The sequence below is a fragment of the Ciconia boyciana genome, chromosome 1 (genome assembly GCF_034638445.1).
Source record: "Ciconia boyciana chromosome 1, ASM3463844v1, whole genome shotgun sequence".
Lineage (NCBI taxonomy): Eukaryota > Metazoa > Chordata > Aves > Ciconiiformes > Ciconiidae > Ciconia > Ciconia boyciana.
In genome coordinates, this window is record NC_132934.1 from 61936025 (window position 1) to 61953023 (window position 16999).

General features: G+C 37.1%; 1 protein-coding gene across 7 annotated transcripts in view; it reads left to right on the forward strand.

Annotated features, from left to right (window-relative positions):
* Positions 1-16956, forward strand: part of ALDH1L2 (aldehyde dehydrogenase 1 family member L2) — a 41695-nt gene extending 24739 nt beyond the window's left edge. For all 7 annotated transcript variants that reach the window (XM_072870993.1, XM_072871033.1, XM_072870983.1 and 4 more), the window contains 15 exons: positions 462-553; positions 1424-1571; positions 2574-2693; positions 3883-4010; positions 5840-5990; positions 6709-6779; positions 6885-6990; positions 7374-7461; positions 8212-8305; positions 8556-8652; positions 10143-10241; positions 10979-11144; positions 12423-12528; positions 13710-13909; positions 14952-16956. In XM_072870993.1, the coding sequence (XP_072727094.1) occupies positions 462-553; positions 1424-1571; positions 2574-2693; positions 3883-4010; positions 5840-5990; positions 6709-6779; positions 6885-6990; positions 7374-7461; positions 8212-8305; positions 8556-8652; positions 10143-10241; positions 10979-11144; positions 12423-12528; positions 13710-13909; positions 14952-15007 (1722 nt within the window). In that variant the 3' untranslated portion in view covers positions 15008-16956. The remainder of the gene's footprint in view (positions 1-461; positions 554-1423; positions 1572-2573; positions 2694-3882; positions 4011-5839; positions 5991-6708; positions 6780-6884; positions 6991-7373; positions 7462-8211; positions 8306-8555; positions 8653-10142; positions 10242-10978; positions 11145-12422; positions 12529-13709; positions 13910-14951) is intronic.
* The last annotated feature ends 43 nt before the right edge of the window (positions 16957-16999 follow it).

Genomic DNA, 16999 nt, shown 5'->3' on the forward strand with positions numbered 1-16999 from the left:
TTAAACTACTTCTGAGATCTGCCCAGGTGCCAGAAGTGCCATCAATCCAGTCACAAAGTGCCCCAGGCTGTCCTTGTCTCTGCTGACAACGTATTCCATAATGCAATGGGAAGTTATTATTTGGAGGATAAAGATCTTAAAAAAATGGGCCTGAAAATTATTAGCATTGTACCATCCAGGTTTCTTGCCTGATTAGGTGAAATTATCATGGACAAAATTATATTTTTTGATAAGCTAATTATGCTGAAGAATTTATTACCTAACATCAGGTCTCTAGACAGTTCGAGACTCTCTTAAAATAATTTTCTGTTTTGAAATCCTTTGAAAATATTTCCTGTTTAGAATCCTTTGAAATAATACATTTTGTAGGCACAGATACCATAGAAAATACGGTTTGATAAATACTTCTTGCAATTAGAGGATTATTCATTATTGCCTCTGTTATTTTTATGTATTCTTAGGCTATTTGGAAGGGAATTTTGAGCAATGTTGCTGTAATTGAGGATTCTACAGACTTCTTCAAATCTGGAGCATCCTCTATGCATGTTGTCAGGTAAAAAATATTCCAAATAACAAAATTTTGAAGCCAAAGTTAATGGAAACAAAGTTGTCATGGTGCTTTTAAATCAGAGTTGATCAAGTAGCATTAAAAAAAAAATCCCCCTGTATTTTCCAATACTCTAACTATTCCCTTTCCTACCTTTGAAAATGTGGTATGGTTCTGCTCCCAAAATTAGGAGATATTGACATTAATCCTGCTCTTTCTGTTGAAGGAAAATTCCCCTTAACTTCAGGAACATCGGCCACATGGGGGAGCATGGTGATGCTCAAACCTGTCTGCATGCAGTGGCAGGTATCCCAAGGCCAGGGAGCTGATTGGGAAGGGGAGCAAAGAACTCCCCAGAGGGAAGGAGGAGCCTTTCACAGAAAGAATTGGGCCTATGCTTACAAGGGCACTGAGTTGATGCTGTGTTGGGTCACCTCGGCTACCTTCTTTTTGCGACTCAGATATCCCAGGCCATAATATAAGACCAGCATTTCAGGTGTTTTTTTTTAACAAACTGATTATTGTCCTTATTACTTACCAGTCTCATAGAGCTCTGAATGTCCTCCATGTAGTGGTTAGAGTAGTCCCATATACTGTTTTATCAATCAATATATGCTATTTGTCATTTATTTCCAAAAGTTTACCTAAAAGTATTCCAGAACTGACATTTTCTTTTCTGTAATGCCCCCAATTAAACCAACAGATTTCAGTAACATGCACAACTTCTGTGCCACTGTTGTCAGAGAAACACATGCACATATTCACATGCATACAAATTGGTGCCCAGTTTTGACCCCTTTTGACCTTCTAATGATTCAGTTATCTGAATAATTCTTTCATTTGTAATTAAACTTATTCTTTCTTCAAAATCTTTAGAATGCTAGAAGAGATCAAACAGAAATATAGTGGACTTCAGCTACAGAATGAAGATGTGTATATGGCCACTAAGTTTGCAGACTTTATTCAAATGGCTGTCAGAAAATTCAGAGGAGAAGACAAAGAAGAAGAGTTAGTCATTGATTACGTAAGACCTTTTATTTTGCCTTTATTGCTCATTCTTTCTTGTTTTTTGGGGGAGGGTAGACAAAGCATTTTATGGGACTGCTTGATGCAGTAGGAAAAGCAAACAAATATTTGATCATACAAACTCTTCTTTGTGACTTTTTTTTTGCAGCTTTGATATATTTGCATTTTGGAATGGATAGGACGAGAGGAAATGGCCTCAAGTTGCACCAGGGGAGGTTTAGACTGGATATTAGGAAATTTAACTTCACTGAAAGGGTTGTCAAGCATTGGAACAGGCTGCCCAGGGAAGTGGTTAAGTTGCCATCCCTGGAGGTATTTAAAAGACGTTTGGATGAGGTGCTTAGGGACATGGTGTAGCGGTGGTCTTGGTAGTGTTAGGTTTACGGTTGGACTCGATGATCTTAAAGGTCTTTTCCAACCTATACGATTCTGTGATTCTGTGGTTCTGTCACTTAAAGTGTACCTGAAACCAGGAGATCAAGAACATGCAGTAGAGTAGGTCACACATGAGCAGATATTCCTACCTCCCTCACACTCTCCTGCCAGTGTGCTTCAGTCAGAAAGGTTCTAGACCTTCTGCTTTCCTGAGGCAAACAGTGCTGGATTTTTCTCCCAAGAGTCTCTTCAAAAACTTTGTGTGAAAGGAAGGTTGCATGTTTTTTAAGTCATTAAGCAAGTCAGGATTTCTTGAATTTGCGAATTATGTATTTGATTGAAGTCCACTAGGACCAGCCTTAACCAGGGTTTAGTACAGGTTTGAACACAGAGATCCAATGACAAAAAATACAGAAATTTGCTTAACTATCTCAGAGTATGGTCATTGGTGTTCAGGGAGAATATGATTTCCATTTCATTTTACTCTTTTCTCCACTTCTAACAGGCACATATACATTGTAAAATGTGGCTGGATGTTGGCTGTAGATATCAAAAGCTTGTTAAGCTACATAAAAATCTTAGTTATTAAAAGTTTAAGTTAATTTGTTGTTTATTTCACTCTTAGGTTTCAAAAAATGTGAACAACATGACTGTGAACATGCCATACCAATGTTTCATAAATGGGCAATTTATAAATGCTGATGATGGAAAAACATACGACACTATAAATCCAGCAGATGGATCAGTGAGTAATTTCTAAATATGATCAATACCAGTTTATTTCAATTTCTTTGCCTTTTAAACAATCTAAAACACTAACTGAATATTGCCAATTTCAAAACCATACAGTACACATTAAACAACCCCTAGAAATAATTTGAAATTTCAATTTACTTCTCAGTCTGTATATTTTACAGTTTTTGCATTTCAGTCAAGCTGCACAGTAAAAATAACCTACTTCAACTATTATGTTGATTTCCATACTGAGCTGTATGTTTTACCTTTATTTCATTCTTGTTTAGCTTTGCAAACAGAAATTGCTATAGTTTAGTGGCTAAAGAAGTATTTCTTTTAGGATATTGTATGTATTTCCTGTCGGCCATCAACTTCAGTTTTTATTTTACTTTTTTTACAAATGTGATGTCTTAGGACAACTGTAACTTTAAAATGTCCCTTTAAGTTCCCAGTAAGAAAAATTACTCTTCAATAGGAAGTTCCCAGTAAGAAAAATTACTCTTCACTAGGAAAATATATGCAGTTGTACTTCGGTCCTGAACTATTGAATCTTGGTTGAGCAACTCATAACTATGAATTATAAATAAGAGTAGTGATTCTGATGTCCATGCAATTGCCATTTAATTCTGGAGTAAATAAATTCTGCTGAAATCAATACCACAAATTTCACTATCATCAGAAGTCAGACTCTGGTGCTTTTCCTGAAACTCATTATGGAATTGAATAAAAGTCAGCGATAGAATTTACAATGTGTGTATTTATAGAACACAATCATCATAAAATACTATGTGTATATGGTGCCTTATGGTAACAGAAGCTCCATTCCTAAGAAATGGAGCATGCAAGAGTCATTTTAGCATGTTTGGATATTAGATCATAATACCACTTATAAAGACTTCCAGCTTTTGTAATATCACATTGATTTTACATCTGGAAAGAGAGAGTGAAATCAAGTAGGACGATGCACCTTGATGTGAAGAAGAAGATAGATCTAGGAATGAGAGTCCCTGCAGTGTCCTCCAAATTCTGCCACCTCAATTGTTTCTGAACTTTTTGCAGCCTGACTCACCCCTGCCAACTGCTGGGGTTGAGGATATTAAGTATTTGCTTATACGCAGTCGGGAAGTTTAGGAGGAAGGAGTAACACTCTGCATCCCAGCATTTTAGTTTGAGCTAACACAATGCTACCTTTTGAACAGATAATAGCCAGTGTGTCTTCTGCTTCACTGGCTGATGTTGACAAAGCAGTGGCAGCAGCAAAGGAGGCATTTGAAAATGGTGAATGGGGAAGAATGAATGCAAGGGAAAGAGGGCGACTCATGTACAGGTATGTGAAAGGCAGCTCGTGTTTGTTTTGTTTTCTTAAATCTTATTGGTTTGTTCCTCTGAAGAATTGATGGATATTTTCTGAATATGATGGATATTCATAATCCCACTGTCAGAGGAACCAGACTAGCCATTTTTTCATCCCCTAGTTTACTTCAGTGTACCGGCCTTGGGTCTTAGCTGGCTAACCTTTCTTGTGGCAGAGAAAAATCTTGTGATCTCTCACTGGTACCATCTTTTTTAAATTATTTATGAATGGAAACAAAGAACGTACTCTGCCCTGAAGAGAAACTTTTAAGATCTTAGAACTACTGCTCTGTGTTTTACATTTGAAAGATTTGCAAGCATAACTGTGTTAGGCATATGGAAATTGTAACTCCCCTACACTGCATATATTATTCCTGGATTAAAATTTTCTCTGCTTAGGCTACTGGCTCCCTAGGATAGCTATACCAGAGCATTCATGTTGCAAACCATCCCCAGTATGAATGAAGTATCTCTCTGGTCCACCTTAATTCAAACAGGGCCCCTTTTTCTCTGATCTCTGTTCAAACTAGAGTTTTTGAGTGCTGAACCAGAGGGAAGGTTTGTATCATTAAAGCCCCTAGCTCTGCTGCTTTGTCTTAAGGAATCATTAATAGAAGATATTAGGCATGCCTTAAAGGGAACTTTCTCCTTTGTCCCTGACATGCCATATCCACTCTTTTACACACTACTGCTGATGCCCTGACCTGTAGCTGTGTCTCCAAGATACAGTTAAAACAAGTATTAAAAAGCATTTTTCCACATCTCTGCAAATGCTTTAAATGGGCAGAATTTACATAATGGAAAAATAGGTTTCACACCCAGTTTTGAATACTCTTTACAGGATCTAAAATGCACTTGGTTAAGCTCTTAAAATCACATGGGAGCATTGATTATACATCTGAGTACCAAAACACAGACGGAAGCTTAAGAAAAACATCGATGTATCTGTTTCACTGCCATGTGAGAGATCTAAGACCTGAATGTAAAAATTCATTCATGGAAACAGACCTTTCTGCCTGAGCAGGGGACCACTAAAATTACAAGAGCTCCTCATAAGTATAGGTATCTGTCTGTGCAGATGCATTTTTGAGACACTCTGACAGCTACCATTAACTCAATAATATTTACCACAGTCTGTCTTACACCTCACTGTGTTGCTTCATAAATCTAACAGATGGAGAACTTGAAGCCCAAGGAGACCATGGGCCAGATTTTCAAATGTACCAAGGCATATAAAATTCAATTTGCATTACAGGTTAGGAGCTCTGTCTTTGGACATCTGGGTGCCTTTGAAGCATCTAACACTCAAGTATTTTAGTCCAAGTTCAGACAATAGAAAACAGTATTATGAAGCTAGGTTTCCCAAATCTTACGCTAGGACTCTGAGTACTCCTTCTGGGTACTTTGGATTACTTGACATTTCTTATGTTATTGTGTATTTGCTTTTGACTTACTCATCTGATTTTCTGTAATTGGCTCCTTGTAGTACAACAGAAAAAGAGTACAAATTTTCTAATTATTATTTTATTTACAAAACCATAATTGAACAATCAGGTAAATTTTCACTGTTCATGTCTTCATCCAGTGTCTACTACAGCTAATGTGAAGACATTTGCAGACTTTATCAGGCAATTGCTCAAGCTCTTACTGATATTAATGAGCAGTGGCTCCAGTGCTCCACCTCCAAATTCAGTGGGAATGCAATTTTAATTATGGTTCTTTGCCATACCAAATATCATTTTAGGCTGTCAATGGTTAGACGTCACTTCTCTTTGATGTGGATTTGTAATGTTTTTATTAAAGGCTTGCAGACCTGATGGAAGAATATCAAGAAGAGTTAGCAACAATAGAGTCTATCGACTCAGGAGCTGTCTACACTTTAGCTTTGAAGACCCATGTTGGAATGTCGGTGCAAACATTCAGATACTTCGCTGGATGGTGTGACAAAATTCAGGCAAGTGAATATATAAAGGAAGTAATCAATGGAAGTGCTTCTCTACACTTTTTTTTTTTTTTTTTTCTGACACAGTGCCAAAAAGCAGTGTTAGCAAAAGTAATCAAGGAATCAAAAAATAAAGCAAAATTAGAGTTTTACCTAAAATGGGTCTCCCTGGCAATACAAAAGGACAGTCTGCTTCCAACTGGAGAATATGGATTTAGAATGTGACTCTAAATATCCAAGAAATCAGTTGAGGTGTCACAGTGGATAGGCATGCTTAGTCAGCTCTTGATTATTAATGGAGCAGAATGCCATTGTGGTCATCATGCAGGTAAGTGCAGAGACTCATGTGCTATGTTACATTCTGACCAAGGCTGGTGAGTTTGCTTGATGGCACATCATGTGGCACAGGTTCAACAGCATTTCCTCAAGTATCTTGAAGAGCCACATCAAGAATATCATTCAGCTTTTTTTTGTCCATCAGACCCTCACTTTATGTTCTTCCATACTCTTGTTATCTATGCTTTTATTTCATCCAACTGAAAATCAGGACTGTGGTATCCATAGTAGGAAATCATACAAGTAGAAGCATCCCTGCCCCTTCCTCTGATGCAAAAATGTTTCTGGTTTTGAAGCCTATTCTGTGGCTTTGCAAAACATACTTATATGGCAAATATATTTGTAATAAAAATGGTTAAACAATACCAAGATTTGTCCCTCCTCTGTCTTTTAGGGTGCTACAATTCCAATTAACCAGGCCCGGCCAAACCATAATCTAACATTCACCAAGAAAGAGCCAATAGGGTAAGTATCACTTTTTCCTTCTTAGTGACAGCCTTGACATACAGAAAAGTCCTTCAAAAGCTGCCATCAAAAATGTAATCTTTCCCTGTTTTTCCCTACCTTAAGTGTCTGTGCAATTGTTATCCCCTGGAATTACCCACTGATGATGCTTGCATGGAAAAGTGCAGCATGCTTGGCTGCAGGCAACACACTCGTACTCAAGCCAGCTCAGGTAAAAACAAAAAGGAATGTACAGATGGCTCAGGTCCTTCACTATTTGTTCAGGCAAAGTAATTCAAGCAATCTACCATATTTCACCCATAGGTTGACCTGTCATATGTACCCATAGGTTGACCATGTCATATGTTTTAAAGTGCATGTATAATAATACAAATTGCCATGATGATACAAGGTACTGATTTTCTTCAATTCTGCTTTGATGCTACTCTCACTTTCAAGAATGAATTCTTTTCCACAAGAAGCCATTACTTTTAGTTTGTCAATACTGTGAGTAAGAAGATGAATATTCTATCAAAATTAAGATGTATTGAATGTAAAAGAGATCATTACGCATTTAATTAAAACAGGAGACCTAATCTAAATGTTTCTACTTAGGTCACACCTCTGACTTCCTTGAAGTTTGCAGAACTCTCAGCTAAAGCCGGATTTCCTAAGGGCGTTATAAATATTCTGCCTGGTTCAGGTAAAACTTCAACTAATCATTTTTCTGGGAAGAGTCGGTCATGCTGAAACTGGTGAACAAGCATTTTACCTTTTTGAAGACCTATTACATAAGTGCATGTATCTTCATAGGTAGTAGGCTTGCATCTATGTCGTACAGTGATTTTACATATTTCCAGAACAGAATTGGAAAAATCTGTATGTCACCTGCCTCTAGCTAGCGGTAAGAGCTGTCAGCCTGCACCCTTTACAAGTTCACACAAAGAGCATGAACACTCTGAAAAAGAATGTATTACAGAGAAACATGTTTCACTTGATTGTAAAACTTCATTTTTTCTCCTAATCTTATCACCACTTGGAGGTATTTAAATGCAACTGTGAGACCTAGAGCAAGCTGGTAAGATGTGTATTGGTCACTACCAGTAAGTCATGGTCCACACCATGTTACCTGATGTCACTATTTTCCTCTTTCCCCTAAGGAAGAAAAGTGACAAAGTACCTGTGTGGGGCACGCTCTCTTACAAATTAGATTATTCCACCTACAGTGGAATATTAGGAAGGAAGTTCTTTAGTCCAGACGGGGGAATTTGGAGACACTAATGTGATCCAAGTTAACTAATATGAGATTTTTCGTAGTCATATGAATAAAGCTGTAAATATAAATAAGGATGTGATATTGTTCTTGATTGATGTATTGCTAGATTTTTCTGTCCTGGAGTAGTAAAAATTGCCTATGTACTGTCCAGTTCAGCTGTTTTCCTCACCCCAATAGGTGGCTTAGTGGGACAGCACCTGTCTGAACATCCAGATGTTCGCAAAGTTGGATTCACTGGTTCAACACCAACTGGTAAACAGATCATGAAGAGGTACTCTCAGCAAAAGATCCATAAATAAACACTGCTTAATCTAGTTCTGAAGTATCTTATTAGCTATATTGTGCATGCAGCAGTAATAGAAAAGCATAACTACATATGGTTGTTTACATTTATGTAGAATTCTACTAAGTCACTATTGGAGAATAGAGGTTTATACATTTTCACTAGATATGATTCAAAGGAAATAATGAAATAAGCTATTTAAAAGTTGTTTTTACATGTTTATTTATATTTTTTACAGTGCAGCCACTAATCTGAAGAAAGTTTCTCTTGAACTTGGTGGTAAATCACCATTGATCATATTCAGTGACTGTGAACTTGACAGAGCCGTAAAAATGGTAACGTTACTTCGAAGTAAAATATATTCAAAGCCTTTGTGATGCATCCTCACAGCATTGCAATATTCTTTTTGACTTGCCAAAAACTGCAGTAGGGAGCCCTTGCATGAAAAATCATGCAATCTGTTAGAAAACAGACTCTTTTTCTACAGGATGTTTCTTTATGCCAGCACAATTAAACTGTTCGTGCTGCACCAAAATGGCAGAGATCAGTACTACAAGAAATATACATTAGAAAATAAAACAAAACAAAAAAATTTAGCTGGAAAGTATTTTCACTAGCCAAGTTAACACACTAAAATTGATTTGTCAAAACCTGATACTCAAAAAAAAAGCGCTTAAAAATAAATGCCTGAAAGTGAGTTAAGATATACATTGAGCTCCCTATTGCCATATAGTTCTTAATTCACCATCAGTCTTCATAATCCACCTTCCCAACCAGCCATAATGTGTTTAAAGTTCATAAATAAGATGTGCAAAAGAGAAATTCAGTGTATTTAGGGAGCTTATTTCCTGCTTAGGTAATCTGATTAATCAAAATGACAGCAGATGCAGTTTGCTCACTAAGAAGTAAACAAAGGTCTTTCACACTGTACTTACCTAAAGTGCTAATTCTGTGAATTCTCTAAACCAGCATAAGCAGGTACTGCTACCAGGAAGAAACTATTATACACTTTCCCCATTTTTGGAGTGCCTTTTGGCAGGACAAGAGTCTAGGTGACTGCACAGTGAAGTATATGTGGAAAATAATAAAAGCTGAAACTTCGCAATCAGCACACTGCTTGGCCCCACCACTGTTCTCAGCTGTAGAAGTGAGAGGGTGATGCAGAGGTTGGCCTGAGCTATACCTGGCATTGATGGCTTTAAACAATTGTGAAACGCTTTTTTGCCACACACTTGACACTAACACATGATCCCAGCCATACCTACTAATCCCAGGACCCTAGGCCTTTGCAGCTGCCAGAAAACTACTTTTTAGGAATTTTATTTGTCTTGTTCTTCCTTCCCCCACCTCCCTGGAAAAACAATGGCAGGTATGAGTTCTTGGTAAACAAAAAGGAACAAACTGCACGGGATCTGAATCCACACTCTTGAAAGAGGAGGTTCTCTGCAGATTAGAGTTAGGTAATATTCACCCAATTCCATGCAACTTTCAACACAAGCAGTATTGCTCAGTGGATTAGCACAGTTTTATATTCACTGGTCATGCTGCCAGCCCTCTTCTCTGTGATGCTGCAGCAGGTGTTTCTGTGGAACGCTGATGGAAATGGAAAGAGCTGTGCTAATGGGTTCATCCTGAGCCATTTGTCTCCATGGAAGTGTGTTTGCCAATTATAAGAGTAGTCTGCTTGTTGCATTGATGATGTCCCTTTACTTAAGGCATTATGCTTTGAGGGTCACAAGCACAGAATGCAACCCAAGGGAACAGAATGAAAGGGAGACTGAACAAAAGGATGCATATAAATATTAATGTTTTTTTCCCCTATCAGGGTATGGGAGCAGTATATTTCAACAAAGGAGAAAACTGCATTGCAGCTGGCAGGCTGTTTGTGGAAGAATCAATCCATGATGAATTTGTTAGAAAAGTGGTAAGATATACAAGGACTAAAGTTTAAGCAGATACTTTACTATGGCGCAAAGATCCACTAGTTTTATAGACACTTGCATTTATTCTTATTTTCAGTTGTTTAATTTCTCATTATTGCTTATGATAGGCAATGCTGCTTCTCGGGAACCTCTTACAGGGTTAAAAGGAAAGCACTGAAGGGAGATATTTTCATCAGTAATGCACAGATAAGTGACATTGAAATAGATATTTTACCTTCAGTGATATTTCATATTTGACAATGAAAGTAAGATTAAAAAAATTACTGAACTTAGGTCAATGTGATTGAAGGCTGCTGTGAAGTTCAAAAAAAAAAGGCATATTGGAAGTGTAGCTAGAATAACACAAAGGTCATTATTAAAAATCCAGTAGTCACCACACTGTACCATTGGAGAATTCATTTATTTAGATCAAGAACAGGAAATCACTGTCATAACTCATTTACCACTGGTAAAAGCTAACATTTTACATGCCTATCTTAATAGCAGAAGAGAATGAATACATGAAAACAGCATCAAAAACTTTCAGAAGTAACCAGAGATTATCAAACATAAGACAAAGCCTCATTTTAGAAAGGGAGGAGCATTCCACCTTCTAAGTATCCAGCCCTTTCTTAGAGCCAGGCTTCATAGCACAAAAAATGAAGCATCCTCAATCACTGGTCACTTTAACAACTATTTGCTATGTTATGTAACTTCATTTTAATTGGGTAACCCTTAGGTGGAAGAAATAAAAAAGATGAAAATTGGTGACCCGCTTGATAGATCTACAGATCATGGTCCACAAAATCACAAGGCACATTTGGAAAAGCTGCTGCAATATTGTGAAACTGGAGTAAAAGAAGGAGCCACTCTAGTGTATGGAGGAAGACAAGTACGTAGACCAGGTAAAATACTGTTCAGAGGTGTTTGGAGCTTTTACACTTTAAAGAAAAGCCATCATGATTGCCTCTGCTGCATTATGTGAAGTAGCAATATCATGGCAACAGTACCAGGTAAGCCCAGATACCACTTGAGAACAGGGCTTTCAAGACTTATATTAAGAGAAGCTGTGCAACTGAAGCATAACATATGAAACTGAATCAGAATCTGGTCTGTAAGGGAATATTTTGCTCATTTATTCCTGTTGTTTGTGAGGCATTGAGGCTTTGTTTGCAACACCCTTGAACTGTCAAGAGCCGTAAGTATAATTATATCCATTTAGATCACACTACCACTAAAGCTGACTGAGGAAACTAATAGCAGAGTTTGCATAAGGTATTATTATCAAAAGCTTTTTTTTCTATATAGACAATATGTGTGCTAAGTTTAGTGGACAGGCATGAAAGCAACATTTTCTCATGGGCATCTGTCCTTTATCAATAATGAAGGAAGAACATTTGCATCAGAGTTTCAAAACATAATGATTGCATCCCTAAATAAAATGAAAATGGAGATTCATAACTGTACAAAATCTATGTAACAAAACTAAATGGGAAATCTTATGGGAGGGGGCAGCATTGATATAAAATCTCTGAAGTTCATTTTACCCACTCAAACTGGAATACACTCACTCGCCAAGATGTAGGTGACCAGGATTGCTTGTGTATAACACCAGGACAGTTCTTGACTGGCAGTGATGAGCTAGCTTTTGGACAGGTCTTTACACCCTTCAGAAATGAACAGTCATTCTGAGGTGGTCCTTTGCCTCAGAATTTTCTGTAACTTCAGCATCCATAAATCTTAGGCAAAGTTGCTGCCTATCACGTTTTTCCTTGTTTGGAATATACAGATCTTAATGGCTACAGTCTATCTTCTTGTTGGGTGACAAGAAAAACAGTGGCCTCTGTGACATAGCTGTAACCTTGTCTTCCTGCTTTCAGAGTGCAGGGTCTTCCCCCGAGGAGTCCCCTGGGCTGTGGCACGCAGACCTTCTGGCCTGCACAGGAACAGCACATGTTGTTGCTCTGATCAACACAGGCCATTTTTTTAACCTTTTTTCTGCTGTTTCTCTGGTGCTTACACACATGCATTTCCATTCATACTTCATTCATATCAATCTTGACATTTTCTGTTTCAAGTCTCAACATATCTATGACCTCACAGTATGGAAAAGAGATGGCCTGGACAATACAAACAATGAAGCATTTTCGCCATGCTCAAATGATGCTCTGTCCTCTGTTTAGGTTTCTTCATGGAACCCACTGTATTCACAGATGTTGAAGACCATATGTATATTGCCCAGGAAGAGTCCTTTGGTCCTGTGATGGTGATTTCTAAATTTAAAAATGGGTATGTTCTCCTCTGATTACTGTTAGAAACTTTATTTTCTCATTTTCACCCTAAGTGTAGAAACGATAGCATACATAGTATGATTTTGATAAATCTTGTGAGACCAGTCTGAATCCCTAGATCCTCTTCCAGCTAAATTCTGAGAAAATACCCTTTTTAGTACAGGCATCCTGCTCCATGTCGATACGGCGCTAATGCTGTTAGCAGTGTGTGACAGGATAGAATGCAACTGTAAGTGCCAGTTCTTAAATAAGATTTAGTATTCAGTGAAACATTTTTACTGAACTTGATGTGGTAATTGCAACAGCTTGATCAAATTACAAAATGTGTATTTTTTCCAGTGGAATGGCTTATTTTTCTCTGTCACAAAAGACCACATAGCATTGTTCTGCGTTGTGTAACATTGGCACATTACTGTTACAAATTAAAATCCCTCTGTATATTTTGTAGACTGCCAGTTTTAATAGCTTTCATTCCAAATCATAAGAATTATTTTACACACAGATGAGATTAAAACCCTATGTAGAAACTTCATATAAATATTTCCACCAGGTTTCATTTTCTGCAGTTCGATAATGCAGTTAAGAACGAGCCACATAGATAATCCTTCACATCTATAAATTATCTACGGTGATAAGGGACTGTATTGAGTTTTTAAAAGTTTTAAATTATTATGGATTTTTGAAGCTATATGGAGGTGAGATGCAAATAGAAAATAGCACTCCGGACATAGCCTGAAACGTTGTGTCTTGATAGAAGTCTGAATTTCAGCATTTATTCTCCATTAACTTGTAAAGCAGGCCAACATTTTAGCAAACTGATTCATAATCTGCTGCCAAGCTCTGCTTTACAAGTATTTTTGTATTGCTCTAATCCCCAAGGTGTACTGTAGCTGAGCAAAGTTGGTATGCATACTGCAACTTTTCCTTTGACATTTCTTAGTGTAGATCTTAACCATTGAAATATAAGATTACAAGCTTTACAAGTTTGAAGCAAGGGCATGAATTTCCATAGATCTGTCCGATTGACACACAGATTAGTCTTTAATAAATTGTCTTTAAAAAAGCTAACTGGAGAAGAAACAGCATGGGAAAAGATGCATCAATGACATTGAATGTGGAAGGTTGCTAACACTTGTTTATTTTACCTAGTTGCAATTAAATAATTTCTTTCCACTGTAGGGATGTCGATGGAGTGTTGCGACGGGCAAATACCACAGAATATGGTTTAGCTTCAGGAGTTTTCACTAAAGACATAAGCAAAGCTCTCTACATCAGTGAAAAGCTAGAAGCTGGAACAGTTTTTATTAACACATATAACAAAACTGATGTGGCAGCACCATTTGGTGGATTTAAACAGTCTGGCTTTGGGAAAGATTTAGGTAAGTTGTTCTCCCTCCCTCATTTCAAATCTGACGGTCCAAATCAATGAAAAAACAACAACCCTACCTGTATACAGTGTATCTAGTAAAACGAGCTATGGATGCATTTCCTGTATCTCCTACATTCCTCCAATTACAGTAACCTGGTTCCTCTCCCATCCCTACAATATTCCCACCTCAATACCTCCAGTTCAACCCGTCCTGTACATTTGCTAAATAATGCTACAGTATGCAGAATATTCCTCTCTAACTCCTCTCAGAGCAGTCACATTACAGCTTGTCCAGAGCTGCGTACAGGCTATGAAACACTGTCAAGCAGCAAAGGTATTGGCCAAAATCTTTCCTTTCCCTCAGAAAGAACGCTAATTTAGGTTTCTCCTCTAAACTTGTAAGAGCATGGGAAAGTTTTTTTGCCTTAAAATGTCATCAAAATTTGCCAACAGCCACAGAGAAAGATGCATTTAAAAAAATCTTTTCTTTTCAAAACCAGTTTTTAAAAAAGCAAGTTCTAGTCTGTTAAAGAAACTTTACAAGTCTGGACAGATCAAGCCTTGTGGCAAAGAAAAATGAAAGAAAATAAATTTTCAGCAACACAACAGATTTTTGCCTTTGGAATCTCTAGCAAGTATCAGACATTTCCTGAAACCAAAGGGAATAATAGTATCAGGGAAAAAAGGTTACCAATTTTTATATAGCTTCCTTACCTAGAAAGAACATAGGCAAACCAAAGTTCATAAATTCAACTATGAGCCCCAAATGGGCATCCAGAGACTGCTGACGCTTTAGTCCCACCCAGGTGGCTGCTTGTTAAATTCCAGCTCCTTTTTCTTTCCGTATCTGTTGGGTTTGGCCTCTTCTTGTCAAACCAGTTCTGTAAATCTCAGTGGGAGGGTAAGTTAATTAGTTTCTCATTGTTCCTTAAGGACTCGAATATTGGCTAAAGAATTTTAAATTTTTTCTTAATAATATAGTTACAGTCTCTGACAACACTCTCTCATTTAGCTGCTATTCTAACTGGTGAATATTGTGCTTGCTTGTACAGGTGAAGAAGCTCTTCATGAATATCTTAGAACCAAGACTATCACTGTGGAATATTAAAGTAACAGCCTCACTTGGAAAGTAAACTTTTGGCGGAGTTTGAATCTTAATGACTCCATGAAACACTTAATACCATGCCCAGGATATGCTGTCTGCAGTGCTACAACTGAAAAAAAAAAAAACAACAACCAAACCAAAACACCTATTCCATGGATAAGTTTCTATAGATCAGGTCCAAATGTTAGCCTCACTGAAAGATAAAAGCATTTGGAAATTAACCTGAAGTTATTTAAATTATGCAGCAGCAGCAGTAGTTGTTAGCACAATACCCTCAAAAAACCCAAGAACATGGTTTGGCTTATTTTTTTAAATACAACTGAAGAATGAGTTCTCACATGCCTACTCCTTATTTGTGTAAACATAATATTTAGATGATCATTTTAAATCCTTAGTCATTAGGCTTCTCTTAAAGTTGAACTAAAATATACTTATTATGCCATTTTTGCTATAAACCAGTTGAAGTTTTACAGTAGCAATTAAACATTCTGCTCTGGTGATTCTTCAGCAGTACAGAAAACCTTTGTGCCATAAGAAGTAAATCAATGCAAGAAAGTGCACTTACTATGATCTTTGTATAGTACATACAGAGTTCAGCATTGGTGTTAAACTATGCATATCAAGCTAAAGTTACTGAAAATATTTTCTATCTTTTTGTTGATATGGAATGAGTGATCTGCCTGCAATTTGAAAGGTGGTTACATTAATAGATTAAAAAAACTTTTAGTGTCTGTGCACATGGACTGTTATCACTGTTTTATACAGCATGATTATTACTTTGTATTTCATACTTTCTTTTTTTTAATCTACAGGAAAAATCTCTTGTAAAATGACTGAGTTAAGATGTTGGCTTTCAAACTTTCTTCAGTTTGAAGGAAATTTTCCATATTGAGACCTTATCTAACAAACTAAGCCTACTAAAACCACTTGCTCTTAGAGTGCAACTCCACCCAAAGCTTAATCTGATCTGTGGACTGCCATTAAAAGTAGCAGTCCCATTCTTTGATTCCCATCCTTCCCCTTCGCTAAAATATTTAGTGGTTTAATCAGTTAATCCCAGTAAATCATGCCCTCATTCTATTTTTAAGAAGCCACATTGTGAAAGAAAGACCTAGAATCCTTGTTATTTCTTATCACAAATATTACAGAAAGATATTAAAACTATAGCTTTAAGTATGGGATTCAAAATAAATTCTGTAAATAATTCCAGGTTTCAAGTAATGACATTAAGTTTAATATTTGAGCAAATACGATATAGAAAATTTTACTTTAATGTTGTAGAAAATAAAAAGTTCCTTTAAGAAACAAACGATGACATCCAGGAGGATGATAGATACTTCTGAAATGCAAATTGATCTATGAAGTAAATACAACAGCCCAAATCCTTGTATTTGATCAATCTGAGGTAAGTACGAATGAGACATACTTTCACTGATTTTGGCTTCACAATTGTTTCAAGCTAACCTAAGTACAGGCCAGCTGAAAAGTCACCTTTTTATTCTTCTGGCAGTGACAGTTGTTAACAAAATGGAGAGGACAGAAACATGGCAGGGAAAGTGGGAGATGTGTAGCTTAAAAGAAAGTGTAGCTTAAAGCAATTGTAACACCAGAGAGGCAGACTTGACCATTTAAGTACTGAGGGTATCTGCACTACAGCCACAAATGTTCCAGATATGAGCTAGTAACCTACCCGTAATGATACGGAGCTCAGTGCAGGCATAGAGGGTAAGTAATCCTTTGCTGAACTCTCTCGAGTCATGGCTGTCCTTACCCATGCTAGGTCATCTTGAAATGACCTCAGCCACTGCTTTAGTGCTCAACAGTTATTGTCATGAATGCAATGCAGACATACCTCTAATGTACTTTAAGATAATGTTTAATATTGAAGACATTGTACATAACACTTCACAGGACATGGAATATAAAAAACAAAGCTTTTTTTCTAGTTAACTCTTTCCTGCCCTTGAAGCAAAAAATTCTAGCACACTACAAAAA